General features: G+C 31.9%; 1 protein-coding gene and 1 long non-coding RNA gene across 4 annotated transcripts in view; one reads left to right on the top strand and one right to left on the bottom strand.

The window, feature by feature from the left end:
• The window catches only part of LOC146998616 (uncharacterized), a 43,664-nt gene extending 23,271 nt beyond the window's left edge, over nucleotides 1-20,393 (top strand). Inside the window, exon 2 of the long non-coding RNA XR_015039619.1 lies at nucleotides 20,095-20,393. This is a non-coding gene — a long non-coding RNA (uncharacterized LOC146998616). The remainder of the gene's footprint in view (nucleotides 1-20,094) is intronic.
• Nucleotides 1-26,453, bottom strand: part of LOC118193399 (putative ATP-dependent RNA helicase DDX23) — a 79,054-nt gene extending 52,601 nt beyond the window's left edge. The window contains exons 1-3 of one of the 3 annotated variants that reach the window (XM_085811299.1): nucleotides 26,373-26,453; nucleotides 9,467-9,537; nucleotides 7,517-7,564 (exon numbers count right to left, since the gene is read on the bottom strand). In XM_085811299.1, the coding sequence (XP_085667425.1) occupies nucleotides 7,517-7,564; nucleotides 9,467-9,537 (119 nt within the window). In that variant the 5' untranslated portion in view covers nucleotides 26,373-26,453. Of the gene's footprint in view, nucleotides 1-106; nucleotides 126-2,587; nucleotides 2,607-7,516; nucleotides 7,565-9,466; nucleotides 9,538-26,372 lie in introns of those variants that run through there. The other 2 variants (XM_085811301.1, XM_085811300.1) reach the window with 2 other exon arrangements.
• Nucleotides 26,454-27,606: the final 1,153 nt, after the last annotated feature.

Raw genomic sequence — 27,606 nt, 5'->3', positions numbered from 1 at the left:
TTATTTCAATACTTCAACAAAATATCTGAATAATATATGAAGTGATTAATTCACATCAGACTCTATTTAAAACTAGTAAATGGAATCATAAAAGTGAAGCAACAACCTATGTTAGGCATAGATTTTTAGCATAGAAACTCTATCGATTTCGAGGGCAAACAAAGTCCTTCTTCATCACCAGCAAAGAAATCTGCAAATGAAAAACCAAGTTACGAACATATGTATAACCTAAGGGTATAAATATACATTACAGAGTATAAATATGTTCAGTATATATATAGGATATATAACTTACAGAGTATAAACATGTTTGTATATATATTATAGAGTTTATATCTTTAAGTATAAATATATGTTTGTTATAAATATAGGGTATATAACTTACAGGGTATAAACATGTTTGTATATATATTATAGAGTTTATATCTTAAAGTATAAATATGTTCATAACTTGGTTTTTCAGTTGCAGCTTTCTTTGCTCCTGATATATTGCTCGCGGCAGTGGTATGTTTCGATTTAAAAAACCCATGCATTTTCCCTCAAATGCCCATTTTTTAAAATGAGACTATGTCAAAAAGTGAAAATATGCCTTATAACATGAACAATGCTGTCCCAGATGATGCTATTGCAAGAGATTTGTTTACGAGGCTAAAGTGTAAAATTCTCGACCTGGCCCAGAGATGGCACTCCAATCAGCAAAAATTTATGTTTCCTGCCTGGGTGCATGTGTCATTAGTTTGTATGACCAGTTTCGACTTCTTCTCTCAAGTAGTTTGTTTACACGAATTTTCGCAGAAAACGTCTTGCGTGTTATGCATTAAAATGTGTAAACTTGAATACGTGCAGTCATAAAATCCTTCGTTTTTGATGGATCAACCCCTAAGGAAATTCCCCCAAAGTTGATGAGGAGTCTGCTCCTTCCATGTCAAAGATTAAAATGTGGACAGCTGAATTTAAAAATGGTCGCATATTCACACGTGAAGGACAGCAGAACACAAGTGAGGGATGTCCAAAAACTGCAACCACAGTGGAAAACCATAAAAAACATGCATGATATCGTGTTGGACGATAGGCGAGTGATGGTAAGTGAGATAGCTGAAGCTGTAGTGATATCGCAAGAAAGGGTGTGAAGCATTTTGCTCAAAGAATTAGGGATACAAAAGCTCTGCCCAAGATGGGTGCCGCATTTGCTGAATGCTGATCAAAAGCAAAAGTGCAAACGATTTTTGCACCAATCTTTGGACCGATTCAACAAAAATCCAACCAATTTGGTGCGCTGATTTGTCACCAAGGATGAGTTATGAGTCCATCACTACATGCCAGCAATGTTCAGCAGTTCAAGCAATGGGTAGAAGCAAGAAAGTGAAGTCTATCGCATCTGCTGGAAAGGTCATGGCCAGCAGATGCGAGTTTGGGATGAGTTTTGCAATGCAAAAGGTATCCTGTTAATGGATTACCTTGCAAAAGGCAGAAGAATTACAGGCGAACATTAAACATTACTCCAACCTTCTTGACCAGCTGGATGTCAAGATTCACGAGAAGAGCTTGACATGAACAAAAAAAAAATTCTTTTTCACCAGGACAACGCATTTGTTCACAACGGTGTGGTGGCAATGGAAAAACTACGGAATCTGGGGTACGATTTGCTCGGTCATCCTCCCTATTCCCCTGATTTGGCACCCTCAGATTTCCATCTGTTCCCAAACTTGAAGAAATTTGTTTATAAGAAGCGCTTTGCATCCAATGAAGAAGAAGGTCATAGTCATTTTCATAACGTTCCAGACTCTCACTTCTGGGAAGGAATACTGATGTTAGAGAAACACTGGACCAAGTGTGTTGAAGTCACGGGAGATAATGTAGAAAAATAAAATAATTTTTTAACTGAAAGTCACAGTCTTTCATTGTCAGACCGAGAACTTTTCACGTTATCCTTATACATTTTCTATCTATTGAGCAGATGCTGCACTACATAATGTATGTCATGATGCTTATGCAGACTAAAATCCACAATAAAGATTAATTAAATTAATTAAGATAGCAATGACTTCAGCATACGTAGCAAGTCTGATACATATATCTAAGGTATTATATAAGCCGCCTAACTGTTATAGTGGTAGCGTCGTTAACTGCTGTTCCAAAGGGCCCGGGTTCGAATTTCGGAGAAGGCATGGATGTTTGTATATGTATAAGTATCCATGCGGCATAGGGACATTCTAAATAAGTGGCGAGCCGAAAGTCCTCTCGAGAGGTTGGTGGTAGAGGAAGAGGGGTGGGAGACCCTCGGACCCATCCCCTTGGGATACTCTCTATCAAACTTGGAGGGCCAGAACTGAGCTAAGTCCCACTGTCGCCTGTAAGGTGCTCAACGCTGTTGCCAACGACAGGCGTACTCTTGCGCTCCTTTCCATGAGGAATTCCGTGGGCTTGGGCTGACTATAGGTCAGACAAGTGAGCATTAGTCAACAACAAGGTATATTACTCACATACACACTGGAAAATGTGCACCTAACAAGAAACTTTGTTGAGTTAGCTTGAATGACATGAAATGCAGAAAGTGCAATGAAGTGGTTTATCATAAAGTACCTACCTCTAAAATAGGCATTTATGGCTTATGATGTCACCTGGGAATCGCACAGATTCAAGTCTATAGATGACAGCACCCCAAATGGATTAAACCAAGGGCCTTAAGTATATCTAGGAATAAATTTTGGTAGTCATCTCCTGTAATGAATATACTCGGGCAAGATCAAAAGAGAACCAGAGTCAACATGTTTTTTACATTAAAGGAAAATCGTTAATTTTTTACTTAGTTTATAACTACAACAAAAAGCTATCTTGAAGCAAAAGAGAACGACTCTTCTCAGCCCTCAAGCATCAGCTGCAGATCTTCAAATATTCCATTCTATAATCTGACCACGTCTCAAAATAATGATGGATGAATATTATGAGATGTGGTCAGATTTCAGAAAATAATGATGGATGAATCTAGGATTTTTTTTTTATGTAAGCTTAAAACGATATAATAAATGTTAGAGATAAAGAACTACTTGATGCTTTGTGTTCCTGTACAGGCTGTCATAGTTTCAACGCTGTTTTTATACATTAAAAATAGATGTACACTGCACCAAAAAAAGGGGGGGCAGTTCTATATCCCCCATTCTACTAAGCCGATTGAGGAAATTCAAATTGCGTTTTTCATGATACTTAGGATATGTATTAGATTTATCTATACCATTGTTCTAATGTAGGTATTTTGACACAAAATCGGGCTTTTTCTGAAAGGACATGACAATTTTTTATCTGTATTTTGATTCTATGACTCAAATTATGCCAAAATGCCAAGTTTTGTAAAAACCACATGAGTAGTTTTTAAAAAATAAGCTCTCAAAATTTGGTACTTTTCCATTTTTCTGGCGCAAGCAATAAAGTCACCAAAAATGGAACATCCGATGCCAAATGGAATATCCTCACTGGTAACCTTTTACTCCTCATTTTCAAAACACGTCGGACGATTTCTTATCAGATTGATTGTTTCTTTCAATACTGGTATACAATTACATACAATTTTTACCAGATAGTTCCATTTTATGCCCTAAGGCCATTTGAGGTAATTAAGTCAATTAGGGTGAAATCACACTGCTCACCCGAAGGCGAAAATATAGGAAAGGCAAAGTTAAGGTTTAAATTCATCAATTCTGATGAGAATGGACTAGCAAAGTAAAGAACTGCGGTTTTACATAATTTCTGAGTAAGCTATTCGTACGAATTGAAACAATTCTTGTACTTGTATTCCAAATTAAGATTTAACTTATAATTAATATAGATAATTACTGAGAGAATAGATTTTTGTAGTGTAGTTTATGCGAGATGTTATTTCAGAAAAAGTCTGATTTTGTGTCAAAATACCTATGTTAGAATAATGCTATATATAAATCTAATATATATCCGAAATCTCGCTTGAGATATGAAAAACAAAATTTGAATTTCATCAATTGGCCCAGTAGAATGGGAGATATAGAACTGCTTTTTTTTTTTTTTTTTTTTTTTTTTTTTTTGCACAGTGTGCATAAGACATTCAGTTTCTGTACAAGCTTGCCCTCCATCAAGCATTAGATTTGATTTACTGATGTTTCTGAAGTCTAGAGAATTGAAAGATAGTAAGAAATGGATGGTGGGGTTCATTACAAAGATTCGTACCATTTTAGAGTAATTTTTACAAGACCCAATATGGTCTGTTCTCAGATGTTTTATCACAAAGCAGCCCTTGATACTGAATGCTCGTAGCCACATTTTAGTTTAAAAAATAAGCACCTATAAGCACTTTTCAAGCACATTTTAAGGAAAAAATAAGCACCTGTCTAATTACATTATACACAACTACATAACCTTAAAAGAAAAATTAGACTTGCAATTTAAAATATGAGCAATGCAATATTTATTAAGAGAATAAATCATTACCTCAACCATGGAAAACAATTAACTTTTCTTTTTTTTAAATTTAAAATGACAGTTCAATTTACAGAATTAGTTTACAATGAGAGGAAAAAAAACTACGCATAACTAAAATATATTACAAGATTTAATGATGAAATTTCAGTTCAAAATATAGAAAATAAATAATAATAAGCCATATTAATTGTATTTGCTTGGCACCTAATAATAAATACAATTTATTTTTCCACTCATATGAATATTTAAATAATTTAATTTAAATCAAAATTCTGAACATTTTCTAAATTTTCATTGCATAACAGTTTTCCCTTAACATATATTCCAAGTAAAGTAATTTAAGTAAAAAAGAGGAACATTTCTGAAACCAGGAGACGAGAAATTGCTTCATGCAGTCATCCTTTAACAGTAAAAGCTTAACTAACCCGCATACTCGGAAATTGCCGAATATTCCGTATAGTCGAGCGTAACTGGAAAAAGAGGAGGGAGGTAGATTGTAGTGGTTCTTTAGATTTCTCGGCTAAATAAATGATTTTGACATTTCGATATCTGCATCATATAAAAATAGACCAACGGAACTTAGAAATATTCTGCTTAGAAAGCACAGTAAAACTCTTTTAAGTGTTCATAAATAAATCTCAGACTGAACATCTAATTAATTATCTCTGCAAAATACTGCAAACGTTATTGCATAATACGTGCGGCTACGTGATATTACGAAATCGGAATCAACAGCTGCCGGTATTTGGAGAATAAAGAACTAAATAAAGGAAAAGAAAGAGACTTAGTAATCTGGGGTGTTTTTTATTCTAATTTTGAACAGACTGCGTTAAATTTCCAGAATAGAATCATTCTTCGCTTGGGTTAGGTAGACCGCAAAACTTTTAGTCCAATTCAATCCAGATTGGACAGTAACAAAAAATGAAAAAAAAGTCTGCTGCTTCAATATTAGAGATCTTGCAGAGAAGGGGAGAACCTCCCAACCTCTGTACTGTATAATGTATTGGGATTAAAAAAAAAAAAAAAAAAAAAAAAAACTGACTATTCGATACTATCTACTTATTTAAGCCATTCCGAATATTATTCCTTAGAAAGCTAATCTGTGTAAAAATACACCCAATTTTTGGAAGTTTACCTACACTTCAGCAGCTACTGCAACTATATTATAAATATTCATACATATGCTCATAATATAAGCATAACGATCATAATAAACACGAATATGAACTGACCACACGGAACGAGAATGCAAATTATTAAAATCTTGATAGAAATTCAAACGTGTCTATTATTTGGATGGGAGGAAAAGAATATCGAATGTACCAGAATTTTCTATGGTTTTCGCAATTCTTGGACCAATAGAACGACGTGCACCTGTCTGTACTCTCGCACGCACCATGGGTTACGTTAATGCAGAGAAAGGGGAAAAAGCTATTTCTGGGAGTATGATTCACCATCCGATGTTCCATATAAGAAAGAAAAGTTGTTTTAGTTTCGGCTTTGGTGCGGAGGAAAAATGTGCGTTCATTAAAAAAGCACTAAAAGCAAAAAATAGGCACTAAAAACAAAAAAAATAAGGGCTTTAATGAAAAAGTAAGCACCTATAAGGGCTTTTATATTTTATTTTCAAATATAAGGACTTATAAGCACTTGTAAGGACCGCTATGAACCCTACTACAGTTTAAACTAATACAGTCAAAAGTCGTTAATTCAGACACCCATAATCCGGAATGATCTATAATCTGGACCTCAAATCTAAAAACTTTCTGCGCATGCGCCGCGTTGACACATGCGCATAGGCGTTTACGCATGCACGTAAGACCTTTACGACTGCGCATATGCGTGTGCGGAAATGCAGAATACGTTTTCGCGTGCGTGTTTTATGTATAACGGACGGTATAAGCTAAAATTATCTAATTATCTATTTCAGTTAACGTTGATGATTGCGTTGTTCCTTAATCTTCGAATTGGATCCCTTATTATTTTTTGCAGACTGTAAGAGCAATTTTATAAAAGTAAACTTGAACTTTCGATTATGTCAAATAGAATTTCCAATGCTGGAGCTACCAAAGGATCTACAAAACGAAAGTATGTTTCGATGTCCATCAAACAAAAAGTGGAATTGCTGCAAAAAATGGATAAAGACATGAAGAAGGTGACAGAGAGGTTAGTGAAAACGAAAAAATTTCGATTGACAAGTTAGTCGGTATTCTCAACACAGCAATTACAGGACTTGAACAGCGGAACTTTGTAACTGAACAAGAAATTATGTCTGTTTATAGAATTAAAGAGAAAGTATTATCACATAAAACGAAGCAACTTAAAACAACTTACATTGAAAGAAATGTTTCATAAAGTAAACAAATAAATATTATGCTTTTTTTTTTTTTTTTTTTTTTTTTTGCAAATTTTGATACCCTTTAGATCATAATTGTTCTTTATTTCATAAATTACGGTTTCATATTTTTAATTTTAGAATTTCTGCATGCCATCTTACGAGATTTAAACTGATGATCTATAATCCAGAAAAATCGATAATCCGCAATCGCCGAAATCCCGACGAGTCCGGATTAACGACTTTTGACTGTATAGATATGTATGTTATGAACATCTGACCTGATTTCTATAACTCACTTTGCATAATTTGACTATGCTCTCTACAAAAATTAAACAACCAACTACTACTAGTAACTTGTACTAGTAATACTATAAACAATGTACAAATTATGGTACAGTAGTAATGTATTAGCTAGACAGCATATATTGTGCATTATATATGTGCAAAAGTACATATATTACTGCTGCAATTTCAATGCTGTAAAGTGGCAGTGCATTACAACCAACCACTTCAAATGCAAGTTGTAATGCTTGCAGTGACAGTTTGTAGCTTGAAAATTTTAATTTATAAATTATAAAGTATATTTAATGAACTGAAGTTCATAAGACTAAACAATGCAGGATACTTATAATTTGTCTTAGTACATAGGGGAAAAAATTATATCATCATATTAAATAAATTGCAATCAAGTTTTTATTTTAAAGAGATATTATAAAGATATATTGTTACCTTCTGTCCCTACTGCGAGGTCGCCTTCTGGGGCTATGAGATCGTGATCTGCAATTAAAAAAATAAAATATGACAATACAATTGAAATAATATACAATGGCTGAATTGTTAAATTTTAAATTAGTTGAGGGACAAAAAAGGCTCACGCTTCACTTGTACAAAATTACAGACCTATATTTATTGCATGTAAATAATATAACAGCAATACTCAAGATTAAATACTTAACATTTTGTCAGTAGAGCTTCTTACAGTTTTCAATCATTTGCATAATAAAAGAAAGACAGAGGTTACACATGCAGAAGCAATATTAAAAAAAATTTCCTCCAAATGCAAATGAAATACAATATGACATAATTACATAACTGCATTCTATATAATGATTAATTATAACTTTCCTTTCAACAAACACATTGCGGACATCAGAAGTGATTTTCAATTCAAATAAGGTATTCAAGGAAAAGGTTAAAAAAAATCAGTAAATGATTATTTATTTGAGACAAAGCTAGCCTAAAATAAGAAAGATACAAGGGTATTTATTCATCCAGTGATATATTTCACTGAAATAGCATGATCAGAAAAATTACTGTAAATAGTTTAAATCAAATTAATATCTGAAGTGATATATAATAAATATGATATATAATGATATATATATAAATATATGTAGTGCATGCATGTGTATGCATATCTACATATATATTATGTGCATATGCATATTTGTGTATATATATATATAAAGTCATGAAAAATTTGTTCATTCTCCTTTTCTCATCATGTTAACATCACTTTATTGGGTTCAATCTCTACCACAAAAATATGTTGCTTTGATGATTTCATATGGCAAATGATTCTGCTCCAAAGATTCAGGATTTAATCTCAAAAACACCTCATTAAACCTTCAGAGCAATCTGGAATCATTCAAAATTAGTTCATTTCTTAAACAATCAATTTAAATCTGAAGCAATCTCGTAGACAGACACATAAAATTTTGACAGTTTTATGCATTACCCAGTGCTTACAAACGTAAGTAAAAAAGTTGCTAGGTGGTAGATGAAATCTAAATACATCTGCAGAAATCATTTAGCAATATCAAACTATGATATATTATTTCAAGTAACAGATTATGATCAACTCTGGTAATTCTTGTACAATAAGTTCACACATGAAATTCTCTGAAAATTTAACCACAAATTCTTAAATTCCTTCCTTAAGTCAAATATAGGATCCATCAAAATGAATCACAATAAATAGATATTACAGTTGTATTAAATCAAAATTAAATGCTTTTAGATTTTCATATTTAATCGATCAGGATCTTTTAAGCAAGATTTTGAGGAAACAATCACCATTTCCAAAGGATTTTTGCAGATATGTTGCAGAGCATAACACAACTTCAAATTATGACTCGATTCAAAAATTTAAGATTCAATTAAATAATTATGATTTATTACTTAAAGTAATTAATTATTATCAATTCTTGGAAGCTCTTATATAGATTATTGTCTAAGCTGATAAGTTATATTTATATCATAAATAGTTGGTAATTAACTGACTGAAAAGTCAAAGGAGAACATTAAATACTGTCAATACATCCCTAACTGCTTATTCTAGGTAAACCATACAATGCAATGCATGCTACTTACGATTTGATAAGAATAGGGTATTTTTATATTGTGCCTAAAAGTATGTATAATATTGCCTTATATATTGCAGATTTAATTTCAAATTTGTATGCTTGAGAATGTTTATCATATTTTTTTTAATTAAATAAAAGCCTGCTCTCATGGGAAAAAAATATGCATAAAACTTTTCTATAATATATATATAAAAGGCTGAACTTCTTATTTTTAAAGTTAGCATACTTTTTATTCATGTAACACCAACTTATAAATACACTGAATAACTTAAAAAGAATAAACATTTAAAAAGAAAAAAAAAAGTGAAAATACCTTCTTCTTTTCTCAGCTCTTGATCTGTCACTAATACGATCCAAATTTCTATTTTTATCCATGTAATCCATCTGAAATAGCATACATATAAAATTATACATGGTTTAATAGATTATTTATTTCAAATCAAAAACAACCCTCAATAAAGTAATGTTTCTACAATACAATCAAGTTTCATTAAATTATTTTTTGTCCATATATTATATGAATATCTTTTTTGATGGCAAGTTTTCTGATGGAAGAATGAATTCTTCATTTTTGATGAAGAATGAATATTGGTACTTGCATATCAGCTGAATCACCCAAGCATAATTGGGCAAATTTTTATGAAACAAAAAGAATGATTATGTATAATTATTCATTATATACCTACATATTTTGAATTTTAATTATGTATTTATCCCAAAAATCAACAACTTAAAAGCAGATTTTTTTTCCTTTTTTTTTCTGCCCCTTCTCCGGTGGAAATTTTATAGTGATCGTTTTGAGAATAGAGTCTAAGCAATTGTTCCCTTTAGCAATTTTGCAGAAAAATACTATATGTCTGCACATATTTTACCTCAATTTCTTCCACCGCTAGCAAATCACACAAGTTCATATTTTAAAATAGGTTAAAAAAATATAGGGTATTCTATATTTTGGGGTTATCATAAATGATATCATATCATGGTTATCATAAAGGAAACAACCTAAAGTTGTTGTTTCATTTATAGTAACCTGACTATTTTAAGGTGTACTGTGGGTAAAAAAAGTATTTACACACCTACATTTTTGTTTGCAATTCATAAAAAGAAGCATTAAGAAATAAAAAAAAAATTGGTATTGCCAAATCAGAATAAGTTTAATCATCCAAAACAAACAGAAAAATTACAATAATATAAATAACAATGCTTTTTTGTAACAAAATTAAAATATCTGGTATCAAAAATGTATTTGCACACCTGCATGAATACAAAAGAAATAAAATATATAAGCAAATTTCAAATAACTAATATTTAGTATGCATGCCTTTAGCATCTATTACTGCTTGTAATCTTGCTGGCATTGATTTAAATTTTCTGTAACAGTAGGGTCAGTATTCAACCACTCTTCAATAAGGGCTTGTTTAAGGGCAGATTTGCTTGAAATCTTCCTTTTTCTTATTTTTAAATCCAAAGAATTCCACAAATTTTACTTAGGACTTAAGTCTGGTGATTGTGGAGGAGTGGCAAGTTTTCTGGGTACATTGTAAAGCAACCACATACGTATTATACCGGCAATGTGCTTAGGATCATTGTCTTGCTGAAAATAGTATGAATTACTGATACCCAATTTTATTGCACTTTGCGGCAAATTATCTCGCAACACATCTATATAGGTTCGAGCTGTCATATTCCCATCAATGAAACACAAATTACCAACTCCTTTGCCAGCCATGCACCCCCAAATCATAACAGAACCTCCTCCATGTTTAACTGTAGGTAACACATTTTTGGTATGAAAAGCAGTACAAGGTTTTCTCCAAACTAATTTCCTGCCATCTGATTTAAAGATATTGAACTTATTATCGTCGGAGAATATGACATTTTTCCAGAAATCAATTGGCTTATTGATATATTCCTTAGCAAATTCAAGTCTCTTCAGCCTGTTTCGTTCAGTTATGAGAGGTTTTTTCCTTGGTGATCTCCCATAAATCTGTGCATCGTGCAGGACATTTCGAACACTTTGGGCACAGATTTGAACTCCAGATGTTGAAGCGACATCATTGGCTAAAGTAATTGCACTAACAAATTGATTTTTTGATGCTTCTCTTATGATTTTTTGCTTCATTCGCAGTGAAAGTTTCTTTGGGCGTCCAGAGCGCAAGTTATTTGATGTAGATCCTCTTTCTTTACAACATTTTATAACATACCAAATAGTAGATAAGCAAACATTTACTTTTTTACCTATTTCTTGATAACTTAGGCCATTTTCATGTAGAGAAAAAATTTTTTCTCGCAACGAAATCGGCAATTCAGATTTCTTAGGTGTCATTACAATTTGAATCGACAAGCAACTGATAATGTTTCGACAACACCTCCTTTTATCTTACGTATGTTATTTACTGCTGGATGACTGTCAAATAATAGCATAAAAATACAAATTTGCTAAAGTTGAGTTGAGTGTGCAAATACTTTTTTTGACATAAGCTATTTTAATATTGTTGCAAAAAATGTTTTTTATTAATATTATTGTATTTTTTGTAATTAATTTAAATGAATAAGCTTATTCTATTTTTAAATGCCAATTTTTTTATTTCTTAATGCATTTTCTTATAAATTGTGAGCAAAAATGTATATGTGCAAATACTTTTTGTATCCACTGTATATTTTGGTAACCCTACTATGATGCGACTGATTATAATATGTGATTGCACTGATTTTGATTATTTGGGAGAATATTTCTCAGGGCTTATGTCTGCGTTGACTGTCAGTTAGAAAGTATGTTGCTTATATTATGCTTTACAACATAAAATGGCTGTCGGTGGTAATATTAACCTAAAGTTTCTGTACAATCTGGAATGAAAGTCTTGATTGACTGGTGTGTAAATGAAATGTTTAAATGGTTCAGTTCACCTCTAAATAAATTATGCAGTAATATTTAAGGATTCAGAAACCAAAGCTCATATGAACACTATGGAAGGTATGTGGAGTATAATAAAAAGGGATTTTCGAAAGAAATGCCACCGAGAGTCCAGCAGTATGGACAATATTTTTGATTCTTACTTTTGTGAATTTATGTGGTGATGGCAGTACACAGATTCTAGTTCAGATAATTTTAAACAGTTATTGGATGCTGTTAACGAATTCTATGCACCACACACTGAAGACACAGAAATTTTTAAATACAGTAAGTCAATATTTTCTTTTAGTACTTTGCAGATTAGATAGCATGTATTTACATTTTTACATTATTTCCTTGTTTTATTTTGATTTAAAATGCAGTTCATTGAGATTATGATTTTTTAAAATTTTTTAATTATGTTTTGGATGCTATTATACATGGAAGGGCATTGCACGTAAACAGAAAGGGCATCAAAAAATTCACCAGATTTTGCCAAAGAGAACCTGAAATATATTTTTCCCAAAATATATAATACTTAAGTTTATAAAAGCATTCCAACTTAGAATGAAAAAAAGAAGAAGAGGCTAATCGTTACTGTATGGTACAGCTTGGTTTTTTTCTGAAAAAAATCGCGAAGCAGTATTGGTTATTCGCGAAATCTGGAAGCCCACTGCGCTTTTCTGCAATAGTAACCCTTTCGTATGGAGCCAGGTTTTTGGTTCTTACTATTCTTTTCAGTTGCTGTGTTTGCTTGCACGTGCACGGTATGGTCTTGGATTTTGAACTTGCTATTATTCTTTTGTGGGTACCATCATTTCAGTATGTCTGAGGTGAGTAAGAGGATGAATGCTGATTAACAGCGGATGAGCTGAAACAACGAAAAATTTAATTGAATTGCCTACCTGGGGGATGGAGGAGATGCATGTAAAAATAAGGTATGTTAAAAAATTGACGTTTCATTTATTTATTCATCTCTTGTGTTAAGTTTTTGTTAAAAGATTTGTTGCTTAATGTTTTTATGTTAGGAAATATGTATTTTTGGTTATTTGTTCGTCTCTGTGTGTTAAGACAGCAGCAAATTTTTTTCTGGTTGCCATGATAGTTTTAACCTTCTTTTAGCCTCCTGATTTTGTTTTCACTTAAACACATCAATGTATACATGGACATCGATCTACTTTCACTTAAACACAATCAGGAAGTTAAGGCATTGCTCAATGTCTATTTTGTGCAATTCTTTGATTGTTTTTTAAATGAAAATAGGTCAATGTGTACATGGACACAGAGTTTGTGTAAGTCTTTGACTTCTTATTTTGGTTTTGTGTAGCAGCCATTTTGAAATTGCCGCCAATCCTTCCTGGCACCGATCTTGTTGTCAAAAAAGAAACGATTCATCAAGGGATATCGTAGAGTAAATTTTTACCACAGAAGAATATATGTGTTGTAGCTCTTAAAACTTAGTAACTGTTTTGCATATAACTTGGCATATTCTGAAAATTTGGCACCACCTACTAAAGTGGCTGCATTAATAAATAAGTACTGATATATTAAAACAAAGACATATCTTGGAGTTTAATTGACATATGTAATTGAAATACTCAATAAATATGTAAATTGTTTCTCACGGTTAAAATGTACTCTACAGTAACTCTCAGCAAATTGTTTCTTTTTTTATGCCAAGATCAGCACCAATTTCAAGATGGCGCTGATCTTTCTGCCTGCTACTCTAAACCAAAGCAAAAAGTATAAGACTTACACAAACTCGGTATCCATGTACACATCGACCTATTTTAACTTGATAAAACATCAGAGAATCGTACAAACTAAGGATTGTTGCACTACCTAAACTTTGTCCATGTAAAGGTAAAACAAAGTTAAAACTATCATATAAGAAAAAATTTGCTGCTGTCATAACACACAGAGATGAATAAATAACCAAAAAGACACAAACAGAGAGTAATAAATAACCAAAAATACATATTTCCTAACATAAAAACATTAAACAACAAATATTTTAACAAAAATTAACACACAAAGACGAATAAATAATAAATGAAACATAAATTTTTTAACATACCTTTTTTTCACGTGCATACGTTCACGCTTCCCACCAACATTTCCTCCATCCTCCAAGTAAGCAATTAAATTAAATTTTTGGTCGTTTCGGCTCATCCGCTGTTAATGGCAGATAAATACGTATAATAGCATACAAACCATCAAACATTCAGCCTCTTACTTACCTCAGACATACTCAAATGATGGTATCCATATCAAAATACAACACCAACACACGTGCAACCAAACACAGCAACTAAAAAGAATGGTTAAAATAAAAAAAACAACGGTCCATATGAAAGGGTTACTACAGTCAAAAGTCGTTAATCCGGACGTTGGGACTTTGGCGATTCTGGATTATAGATCATCAGTTTAGATCTAGTAAGATGGCATGCAGAAATTATAAAATTAAAAATATGAAACCATAATTTGTGAAATAAAGAACAATTATGATCTAAAGGGTATCAAAATTTACAAAAAAAAAGCTTAATATTTATTTGTTTACTTTATTAAACATTTCTTTCAATGTAAGTTGTTTAAGTTGCTTCGTTTTTTATGTGATAACACTTTCTCTTTAATTCTATAAACAGACATAATTTCTTGTTCAGTTACAAAGTTCCGCTGTTCAAATCCTATAATTGCTGTGTCGAGAATACCCACTAATTTGTCAATCAAAATTTTTCGTTTTCAATAACCTCTGTGTCACTTTCTTCGTTATCGGAAGCGAATTATAATGACGAGGAATTTGATTTAAATCATATCAAAGACGGAGTACATCGAGTTAAAATACTACATTTAGTAAGGAATTATAAGACAAATTAAATAAAAACACCTGCCCTGAAGAAAAGAATAGTGCTGACAGATCACCTTCCAGCTCATTGCGCACCGCGGCGTTTCCCCCCCCACACACACACATGCAGAGCAGCGTGAAATTGATAAACAGATTTTGGAATGGTTAGATAAACAAAGGATATGCCTTTATCCATTTTTTGCAGCAATTCCACTTTTTGTTTAATGGACTTTGAAACATACTTTCGCTTTGTAGATCCTTTACATATTAGTAAATATATATCAGAAATTCTATTTGACATAATCGAAAGTTCAAGCTTACTTTTATAAAATTGCTCTAACAGTCTGCAAAAAATAATAAGCCGGATCAAATTCGAAGATTAAGGAACAACACAATCTGCAACATTAACTGAATTAGATAATTTTAGCTTAGCTTATACCGTCCGTTATACATTAAATGTGCATTCGTAAACGTATTTTGCGCATGCGCACACGCATTTTCGCAGCCTGTGACGCATGCCAGAAAGTTTGTAGCTTTGAGGTCCGGATTATAGATCACTTCGGATTATGGGTGTCCAAATTAACGACTTTTGGCTGTATTACAAAAAATACACAATATGTTTGGTGATATTTACAGAAATAACCTCTTTTTAATGACAAAAGCTAAAAAAAAAAACACACAATTGTCCCCAAGGCTAATTTTGCCAACATTAGGGTTAGCAAAAAACTTATTCCAAGCAGCGGGCTTCCAGATTTCACAAACAACCAATACCACTTGGTGGTTTTTTCAGACAGAAAGCAAGGGGTACCATACAATAAAAATCAGCCATTTTTCACTTCTTAAATGTATTAACATTAAGTAAAACTGAAGCAACTGTAACTTATAATATTAAAAGACTTATAACGGTAAAGCAATTACATTAAAAGCACAAAAGAGTTCAAAATAAAGCACTCAAATCAAATCATGATCTCGTACGCTATAGTAAATTCTCCCTAACAATATTTTTTTAAAAAATACTTTAATATAACTCAGAATTTATATTACAGAAAAAACTTATATGTAGAAAAAACTCCTTTTTCATAATTCTAATAAATATATGTATACAACTTAAACTTAATTATCATGAATACAGGGAATAACACACTTGCATTTTGGTCAAAAAAGCAACTTTTAAACTGAATTCTAAATTAGAGAAATAAATTCCTTTCGTACTTTTCCATTTTGCCGGCACAAACGATAAAGTCGCTAATAATAGTACAACTGATGTCAAACGGAATATCTTAGCTGGCAACCATTTACCCTTCATTTTCAAAACAAGTCGCAGCCATTTAATCAGATTGATTGTTTCTTTCAATACTAGCATACAATTGCATAGAATTTTTACTAGTTAAATTTTATGCCCTAAGACCATTCGTGGTAATTAATTAGGATGCAATCACACCACTCACTCGAAGGCGAAAATATAGAAAAGGCAAAATCAAGGGTTGAATTCATCAATTCTAATGAGAAACCACTGGCGAAGTACAGCACTGCGGTTTTACATAATTTACGAATAAGCTATTCGTATGAATTGAAATAATTCTTGCATTTAAACTTGTATTCCATAAAATTTAAGATTTAACTTGAAATTAATGTAGATAATTACTGAGAGAATTAGATTTTTGTACGTGATTACGTGAGATAAGATCACTTAGGGTCACGTGATACGAACCAGCAAATCAGGATGTTGAACTATGAAAGCATAGTAAATTCTTAAATTAATGTCTTTTTAAAAATTTATTGTCTTTATTTATTGGCTTTTTACAAAATTTTAAACCATATTAAAATGTTTATGCCTTCAAAATAAAAAATTCTTAGAACTAACATTTGTTAAAATTTTTTATGTATATACTGTATGCTGTCTCCAACAAAGTCTACTTGGCGAGATTTGTGCCAGCAAAACGGAAAATACCATTCCTTTAAAAAACAAACTTTTGTCAATCAATTCAATTATTTATAAGGAAGAATTACATGGAATAAGTGGCTGTCTTTTTATCAGCAGAATTAGTAAAAAATCCAGCATTTTATTCTCCTTCTGAAAAATAGTAACTCAATTAATACTTTCTTTACTTTATATTAAGGCCTGGTAGTGCAGTGGCTATCGCATCGCGCAGGAGAACCACAGGTCCGGGGTTAACTCAACCTTTCATCCCTTGATTTCCATCCCTTGGGTCGATAAAATGAGTACCAAGCTCGCTTGGGGCTAAACACTGGAGGTCCTGCGACAAGCTGACCACTTGTTCAGGGCATCTGCTTCCGCACCCCAAAAAGCAGATTTCAGGGCACTGCAGGCCTTGGCCCATTAGGGCTGTTTAGGCCAATGAGTTTAGTGTTTTTTTTTTTTTTTTTTTTAACTTTATATTACAAATCTATATCAAAGCATTCAGCAGCTTCAAATAATATAGTTTAAACCATCAGGTACAGAAACCATTGGTAAAAATATATTTACGGGTGCCTTTTGGTGATAACTGGCGATTTTTTGGCGGTATATGGACACCGAGTTTGCGCAATTCTTTGACTTATTATTTTGGCTTTGTGTAGCGGAGGCAATTTTTGCGCTAAAACTCGCTGCTACACAAATTTAAAATAACAAGTCAAAGAATTGCACAACCTCGGTATCCATATACACACTGACCTATTTTTACTTGGAAAAAAATCAGATAATTGCACAAACTTGGCATTGTGCATGCCCTTGACTTTGCACACATGGATCTGTATTCACGTAAAAAGTCAAAGGAGCAGCAAACAAAAAAATATATGATCTCAATAAACTACATTTTAAATCAAGCAATGAAATAACATAAAAAAGGAAATTCATCTTAGCACTATCCAAAAAACTTACTTAAATTATCTGAACTAGAATCTGTATACTGGTGTTGCCACATAAATTCACAAAAATAAGAGTCAAAAATATCCTCCATAGTGTCGATATTGTCCAACGTTCGACCATATGCATTTCCTTCCTACAAACATGACACTTAGTAATGACTACTAAGTAAACCTTCATTTACACACCAGTCAATTAGTGCTTTTCTCCCTTTCATTCTAAATTGTACAGAACTTCAAATTAATCTTAGCACATTCAGCCATTTTACCGTGTAAACCACAAAATAACAACATAATTATCGAAAATCCGATATACACTTTCCATATCTTTTACCATGATTCAAATTGACCGCAATCATGCAACCAATTACGTCATAATAGGGTTTCCATAACATTCAACTACTCAGGTTAATAAAAATGAAACAACTTGGAGATAAATGAAACAGCAACTTAGCAATAAATGAAACAACAACTTAGCAATAAACCAAGGGGCACCCGTAAATCTAACCAAACCATTTGTTGTCAAGTAAAAAAGTAACAACAAATGAAAAAAAAATCTTTGACAATCAATCAAATATTCAAAACTCTTAAGCTGGCCATATTTAATATGCACTGCAGATACTCTAAAATAGTCATTTCTCAAATATATAGAGCACAAACGAACATGCAAGATTTAAATTGTTCTAAGTTTCACATGAAAGCAATTCATGGAAAATCTATCCATACAGAGTTTTCTTTTAAAATTTTCAAAAAAATTAATCTATCCGTGAAGTAACTATTATAACATATATAATAAGTTGGTCATGAATTTTATTGGCATTAATAAAAAATTTTATAAGATTGTAAATCTATCCAAATTGCTCAATCCTAACATTAAGATTTCTATGTAATACATGTTACATACAGCTAACTGGAATTTTAATTCTACAGCTGGATGTGAGAAGCATCTGTGAACAAAAATCCTATCAGTAAAATCTATACAACCCTCCACTTCTAGGAGTTGGACTGATAGACACGGATTACTTTCATTCTTTTTCTAACTCTATTTTTAATTTTTAAACTTTGTGTCTTTTACAGTTCAGAAACAGGTTTTATTATTTATTTACTTCCTTTGTTGCACAACTTCCTGAAGACAATGCAGGGAAAGATGCAAATTTCATATTTTATTTTTGGTTTAGGCATATTTCACCATTTCTTACAGTTTGCCACGATTCTGGTTCTTTCGGATTTGCATTTTATTTATTCTGAATTGAATATGTGATGAATTTTAAACATATTTTTTATTTTAGACATTTATTTTTTATTCATATATTTTTGTATTTTTTTATTTTGCATAAATTAATAAATAATAAAATAAAAATACCCATACATATATATATAGATATATTGCCATTTTTGAAAAAAATTTGGTTAACCTTTGGAATATGGTAACAGGTAGATTGGCAACATTTTGGTAAGGCGATAAAGGTTACTAGCTAGGACTTTAGCAGTGTACATGGATAAAGTAAAGAGTGTGTGCAATGCCATTTTTGTGCAATTCTTGGATATTTTTTTTAAGTGAAAATAGGTCGACCTGTACATGGATACCGTGTATGTGCAATTCTTAAAAACGCGGCAAGCAGTGGGCGATTCTGCACTTTCTCCCAATTTCGCACCTAATCTTCGTCATGATTAAGCACTTTTGTTCCATAAAAGTTCTAGCATAAGCGTAATTCGACTAGTAGATTGTTAGAAAAAAATGTTGAGTTTAAAAAAAAAAAAAAAAAAAAAAAAGCCTTTACTTTGTGAAAACAAAATGGCGTCCAAAAAAAACTAGCAGGTTGCTGTAGCAGGGTTGGTCGCCAAATTTTCGCCAAAAAATCGCCAAGTTACCATAATCCAAAGATTAACAAAAAATTTGGAAGCATTTCCGCAAAGGATCCGTTAATGTAAACATCGCCAAAAATGGCGATAAACGTTCAAAGCTGGTAACCCGGCGAATTGGCAACCTGGTTCGTTTTCAGAAAGAGAATATTTGCCGTGTGTTCTGGGCTTCGTTTTACCGCTGGCTAGCAATGCGTCAGTACCGGGTTAGGTGGTAAAAATCGCCGGAGGTTGGGGGGGGGAATATAATATGGCTTTTTAGAATAGTATGGCTGTGTTCTTACGTAAGTTTTAGAAGACTTTAAACACGCAGAACCACAGGGCTCCTAAAATATTATGATTAACGTGGGTTAAGTTTAAATTAAGTTTTTATTTTTATTACTGTTATTTTTACCTAAAATAATAAGAATTAAATCAGTTTTCATGCTTAAAAATTTGATATATTTTTAATAAATTTTTAAAAATTACTTTTCAGAGTGTGCCAGGTGTTTATTATACAGTAGATGATTAGAAAGAAGAAAAAAAATTATTGCTTCTGTGAGATGCCAAAATTCTTTTATGTATTCCCAGGGTCATCAAATTTAGTAAACCACTGCTTTGAGTAATTAATCAAAGTTTGAATGAATCTTGAAAGATAACAAGATGTATAATGTTTATTCTAGTTTTATTTACAATGCTACTTTAAAGGGTTTGAATATTATTGAAGATACTTGGCATTGTCAAATTTATTATGAAAAAGACAGTTGTTTCAAAATAAAATATTTTAAGCTATCAGCAAGTAAATTAAAAAAAACAACTTTGAAAAATTGCTTGTGTAAAATGAATGTTTTAAATGTATTATTTATTAATGAATCCATTAATCTATTAAATGTACAGTAGCACTATTTATTAAACATAATTTTGAGAATATCGAAAAGCAAAGCACGTAATGAAAAAGACACTTTTTACTAAGAATATTAGTATTCTGTATCAATGACAGAGAATATATGTAATGAATACCATGGCTAAATACCTATATAAACAAAAAGAAACAAACAAAAAAAAAAAAAAAAAAGTAGTATTCTCTACCTTGACACTTGCAAAAGTAATCCTGCTATGCAACACATAGTTAATTTCTGATTACATGATATTGCAAGCATTTTCTTCCGATTTTTCCTACAACTGATATTGAATACTGGTAGTCTGATCTGGTTTCATATCATGGTTAAAGGGCAGGCTGCATAGTTGATTTTTCTAGCTTACCTCATATGTAATGCAAATACAAGCCAGTTTCCCTTAGAAAGTTGTTCAAAACGGCATCTTTCTTCAGGTCCATAGCCGGTATTCATTGCCATATTCGAATAACCTAAACTTTCCTTCAGATTCTACATTGACATGATGTATCTGTTGTAAGCAAGACAATGATCATTCCGCCTCTATCAGTGTAGCAGGAGTGTATTTAAAAATGTCAGAATCATGGGATTCATAACAAAATCGACCAAGTTTTAATCTTGAAAACTTTATAAATTTTCCCGATTTTCTTACATCATGGGTTTCACTAACAATATATTCCTACTTTTGTTCAAGTTCATAAGCAGTTGAGCAATACAATTCTGAATACTGGTAGTTTGACCCAAGTTTGAATCTTCAATATTCAGTATCTTAGGCCATCACAATGTCATGCCCCCTAAAGTTATTACTGCTTGGCATAATAACAATCTCACTTGACCATGTTACCCACTTTGTCAAAACTAATATATCAGCTGCAGTCTCTCCAAAGATTCTCACTATAAAAGAGATTTAAAAAGATCTTTCTTAGAATACAAATAGGTTTGTCAACGTCTGGCAACAATTCATGAACTTTTCACGCAAAGCATTTACGACTCACTTCAGATACAACATTTTGAGAAGTGTTTCATCTACCTTTTTCAGTATGGTTGCATCATTCAGAAGGAAATGATGTTGTCATGTTTAATTTCATTAGGCCTGATGCAGAATAAAATACTGGAACTGCTGGTTTTTAAAAGTCTAAAATACTGGAACTGCTGATTTTTCCTACATCTGTTATAAGAAGAAATTATTTCAATGATATCCTAGAACTGCAATTATCATAGCGTATATATTAATTTGTCAACAGCGTTGGTTATTTCATAAATGGAAATGAGAATATTGCTTTTTCCATTCTCACTTTGGATATTCTAAATTGCACTAATGTATACAGCATTGAATTATGTCCATTTTAAGGTAAATTTGCGGAACATCATTTCTTATAAGTTTCAAAACATCTTTTCAGAAACTGTCTTTCTTACAAGATTTAGATGATGAAGATATATTTAGTGATCATCAGTCTGAATTTGAAAAAACATGCGACTCTTCAGAAGACATTCCTTGTGATCAAAGTGACTATTTTAGAGGAAAAGATAAAACAACAAGATGGAAGAAAGAACCCTTTCGAATTCAAAGATGCATGGTGTCCCATAATATCATAAAAACATTGCCTGGCAATACACATATATCTAAAGATGTGGCTTCACCCATCGATGCATGGAAGCTAATATTTGATGACACGATGATTGAAATGATTGTGAAATGCTCTAATATTTATGTAAAAAATATTTCGGGAAATTTTAAAGACATGCAAAACCTATGGAGAAAGAAGTGTTTCTTGCTTTTTTAGGACTTATGTAAATCCCATTCCCATTATCTATCCTCCCATGTAAATGTTAGAGAATTATGGGTAACTGATGGAACAGGATTGAATATTTTTCGTAAAACAATTAACTATAAGCATTTCCATTCGTGCCTTATGATTTGATGATGTCGGAACACGAATGGCAGAAAAAAGAGTGATAAATTAGCTCCAATAAGAGATTTGTTTGAAAATTTTGTCAAGAATTGTCAGAAATTATATCATGTAGGGGAATACATGACTTTGGACGAAAAGCTAGAACCTTTTCAAGGACGATGCTCCTTTCTTAAGTATATGCCTAAGAAACCTGTAAGATATGGTATAAAGATATTTACTGTGGTTGATTTTAGAACCTTCTATACTTTCAACATGGAAATTTACTCAGGTCAGTAGCCAGATGGGCCATACAAGAAAGTCAACAGTTCTTGTGAAAAAGCAAAGCGCATCCTAACTCCATTATACAATTCAGGAAGAAACGTTACCACAGTTGGTATACCAGTTTATAAATTGGCCAATTTCTTACAGGAAAATAAAATTTCTATCGTTGGAACAATATGCAGGGATGAGAAGATTATCCCACCTGAATTTGTGTCGAATAAGAATAGAGAACAGCATTCAACCCTCTTCAAGTTTCAAAAGGATATAATGCTACTTTCTTATATGGCTAAAAAGAACAAATGTGTCAACCTTTGTCAACTATGCACAATGATGACTATATTGATGAAAGCACGGGAGATTTGAATGAATTGAAAAAATCTGAAATAAATACATTTTATAACATGACAAAAGGTTAGGTTTATTGAGATTATAAAGTATACTAGGACTATCTGCCTAAAGGGAGGGATGACTTCGTGGAGGACTTTCTTAGGGAAACTAACTTGTATACACGTTACACATGGGGAAAACCACGAAAACGCCCATGCAGCCAGCCTGTTTGCGGGATTTGAACCTTGGACAGAACTACCAGTGTTCAGCGACTTTACCGCTCAGCTGCTGGTGGACCCCATGATAAAAGGAGCAGTTGATATAGTCGACGAAATGGGTGGCACTTACTCTGTGGCCAGAGTATCAAACCGATGGCCTATGGGCATATTTTTTTTTGTTATTTAATATTGCCAGCATAAATTCAAAGATCTTGCTTTTATCTATTAAAACTCCACCAGAGAAGTTCGGGAATAGGAAGCACTACTGACTTGGCCTTTGCACTTTTAGATCCTCATTTAAAATCACGACAGAAATAGAAGGAATACAACGAAGATTCTCTAGAAGATTTGCAAACAAAGAAAAGAAAATTACCGGAGATGTTACAAAGAGAAAAAGACAGAAAATCAAAAACTATATGTGTGAAGTGTAAAAAAAATATACTATGTCAAGAACACTGTGAAATAGAAGCTTCATTCAAACTACAAAATATCTAATTCTTCGGTTGATCTTTACAATATGGTAACTGGTAGTTTGGCGACATTTTGGAGGCGATAAAGGGACTTTGGTGGTAATGTGAGCAGTACTCAGTTCCAATTACGCATTATTTTGTGTGAGGGAAATGAGAGATCATGGGATATGTCATGTGATATTAATGGACGAATTACGGTTCTTTAATCGGAAAAGGGGGGAAATCGCGAAAAAATCTGGAAATTTTGTATTTGGTTTATTCTGTGTTGTGTGAAATAGTGTTCGTGAATTTTTGGATCCCATGGCCGTAACTAAAGAAAAGTTTATCGGACACGTAATCAAGATTCTGAAGAAGATGAGGTAAGTTAGTATTTTTAATAATTTGAGGATATTATTTTTATGCATTGTTCTAAATGTAAGATGGAAGTAAAGGAATTTGGTATTATTGGGAAAATTGTTATTAGCAATGATTTAGTTTAAAGTAATTAGGATTGTAAGGTAATTTTTATTAATTTAATGTATGTGCTCATTTATATTTTAAGTAGTGTTTTTGAATTTAATTATATTTTAATTAAATGATAGTTATTTTGTGAATTTTATGTTTGTAGGAATTTGGTATATGTTTAAGTTGAAGTAAACGTGCATGGAAATAATTTAAATATTTGATACTAAGTATTTGTAATGCTTGCGGTAGGAATTCGTTGGTGACGTGTATAATGTAATAGATGATTTGGAGGTAAAAGTTTTTGGATATTTTATTTATTTTATATGTGGAAATGTTCATATTTGGAAAGGGTAAATACTTTTTCGCGATCAGGTAATTTCATATATGTTCTTTTTACCGGGTTTAAAGATTGAGAAAATTGTCATGTATTTTCGTGAAATTTTTCTAATTTATGAGAAAAAAGCAGTGTACATGGATATAGTGAAGAGTGTGCGCAATGCCATTTTTGTGCAATTCTGGGATGTTTTTTTAAGTAAAAATAAGTCGCCGTGTACATGGTTTATGTGTATGTGTTATTTTGAAAAACGCGTAAGGAGTATGGTATTGTGCACTTTTTCCCTATTTTGCAGTGAATATTTGTCATGATTAAGCAGTTTTGTTAGATAAAATTTCTAGCATAAGTGTAATTCGGCTAGTAGATTGTTGGAAGAAGTGTTCAGTAGATAAAAAGAAAAGAAACATGTCTTTACTTCGTGAAGACAAAATGGCGGCGGGAAAAAAAAAATAGAGGGTTGCTGTAGGAGAGTTGGTCGCCAAATTTTCGCCAAAAAAACGCCAAGTTACCATAATGTAAAGATCAACCAATTCTTCTTGAGCCTAATTGATTTGAAAATTAATTATATAACTCATTGTCCATGTAATAATTCTTCATAATTTGGATAATTGCATTCAAAAATAAAAAACACAAATTTCTCATAGAAATCAATGATTCCTAGTCGTGAAGAAAACATAAGTACTTTTGATTCATTTGTCATTAATTTTAAAAGAAACCTTATTTTTAAGCAATTTTATATAATAAATATTATAATTAATATAGAATGCATTATTTTACATTATTACATTTGTACGTCGTTTAATTGCGACGCGCATTCTCGTGTTACATAATAATATATAGCGCGCGTCCTCACCGGTTAACTATACACCGCTAAATGTCATGGTTAACCTATTTATTTTACTTCTATATGCTATATATCTTATAACCTGACTGTACACCACTGAAATCAACGTCCATATGTTAAATATCTTGCAACGTAACTAACTATACAACGCTAAAATCATGGCCGATTAGCCATTGGTGAGCTTGGCAAATAAATAAGCACCGGCGCCAATGGATCCTCTGCGGAAGAAAACCCAAAAATTTAAATAGACAATAATTTTATCATTTAAATGATTAAAAATACAGAGATAACTATATTAAGCTAATAATTTCTAAATGACAGCACATAAGCAAGTTATGAATATATTTTCACTTAATTGCTGTTTAAATATAATTACTAAACAAATTTTAACTATCGATTTTCTTACCTAAACTGCTAATAGTGCACTCAGTAAGCTCTCTTTTTAAAGGAATACTTAATAGGTAGTAATTAAACTTTGCAAACGAAAATGCAAAAAGTAATTATTTGCATTTAAATATTCAATTTTCCTTTAAATCGATAACATAACTTACAAAACGTGTACAAGAGTTATAAGCACCATCCGTAATGGAATACAGTCACGCACCATGTTTCTGGATATCATAAATAATAACACAATATATCAAAAAGTATACATTTTAACCACAAAAAACATATTAAAGCAATCTGTTAAAAAAAAAAAATCTGAACAGACTTATCAAATAGGCTGCAATAATTTTTTTTCGTTAATTTAAAAAAAAAAATCTTTAGTCTGTAAAAAAGGATCAGTGAATTACAAATACTTGACCAGGAAAAAATTATAAAGTAATAATAAAACAATAATAATACCATAAAGACCTATTTAGTATTAAAATTACGGTTTCCCTACCACAACAGCCCGACATTTGTCAAATGCCGCTTCCTAAAAGTCCTGCAAATCGAAATGTAATTATGCACAGTGACAAACCAATTAAATATAAGTCAATGAAATGCTACATTTTACAACTAAAATCTGTTTTCAAAGACTCGTAATATTTCATGAAAATAAAATTGAATTAAACACGAATACATACTTTAAGTTAATTGATGAACTGAAAAACACAAGTATAACAGAAGAAAATGTTATTGTGAACCTTGAAGTCTTTTTACCCGTAAGTTGAAATGTTAACCATTAGGTGAATGAGAAGAATTCCGATAAAAACTTCAAAATAAAATAAAAATTTTTAAATTTATTAAATAACAAAGCAAAGTAATTGAATAATTGTGTCAGTAAATTAAATAGGATTCAAATATATGTAAAAAAAATACATTTCATGTTTTACCTTTTTCTCTCAAGAATCCGCAGCTTTCCCGGTAATCAAGGCTCCCGAATACGCCTGGATTTTCGCCTTGCAAGGCAGAAAGACGTAGACTGCAAAAGATCATATATTTGTTATCTGCGTTGTAAATATTTCCTCGCAAGATGGGACATTCGGCCTACTCTATTGCAGTCTTAGTTCGGACTATTTTAGAATTCGAAATTCAAATCAATGTCGACGGAGATTGGACCCATCGTGGGATATGTTACGATTTATGATCCGTGAAATTTTCTAAGATTGCTATCAAATTTAAATTTCAAAAATTGCAATTTTCGAGAGGCTGTTTCCAAAAGATCACATGAAATAAACTTTTCCTTCAAGCACCGATTTGTGGTCGAAGTTTAATTACTTGTTGCATTCGCCTTCTTTTATTATTCTTTGCTGTGTCCTATGGCGTGAAATTTGTATTCTAAATTATGTAAACTGTTATTAGTTAAATTTGAGTATCACCGACAGCAGAACATTGAATGCTGCAGATTTTCTGCAGTGAAAATACAGTATGGATTTATCTTAAATAAAGCGTTTAAAAAAAACATAGGTAAAAGTTTAAAATTGAATGCCCTTTGTTTCTTGGCGATTCTTTTTTGACGCCAAGATCGGGACCAGGAAGGCACAATTTCAATATGGCCGCTACACAAAACCAAAATAAGAAGTCAAAAAATTGCACAAACTCTATGTCCGTGTACACATCGATCTGTTTTCACGTAAAAAAAAAAAACATCCTATAATTGCACAAACTAGACATTGCGTACTGCCTTAAATTTGTCCATGTAAACATCAATCTATTTTCATTTAAATAAAATCAGGAAGCTAAAACAAAGTTAAAACTATCATGGTAACCAGAAGTGAGGTTTCATCGCAAAATTTAAAGGAAAAAAAAAAATTGTCGCTAATCAAAGGGGCACCCAATTCTACACTAGAGCCAAAACATATATTAAATGCACGTGCA

Source organism: Stegodyphus dumicola, chromosome 2, assembly GCF_044657685.1.
Source record: "Stegodyphus dumicola isolate Sdum_Otavi_A_Nest chromosome 2, ASM4465768v1".
Lineage (NCBI taxonomy): Eukaryota > Metazoa > Arthropoda > Arachnida > Araneae > Eresidae > Stegodyphus > Stegodyphus dumicola.
The sequence above is the reverse complement of the archived record's forward strand: the minus strand, read 5'-3'. Positions and strand labels throughout refer to the sequence as shown.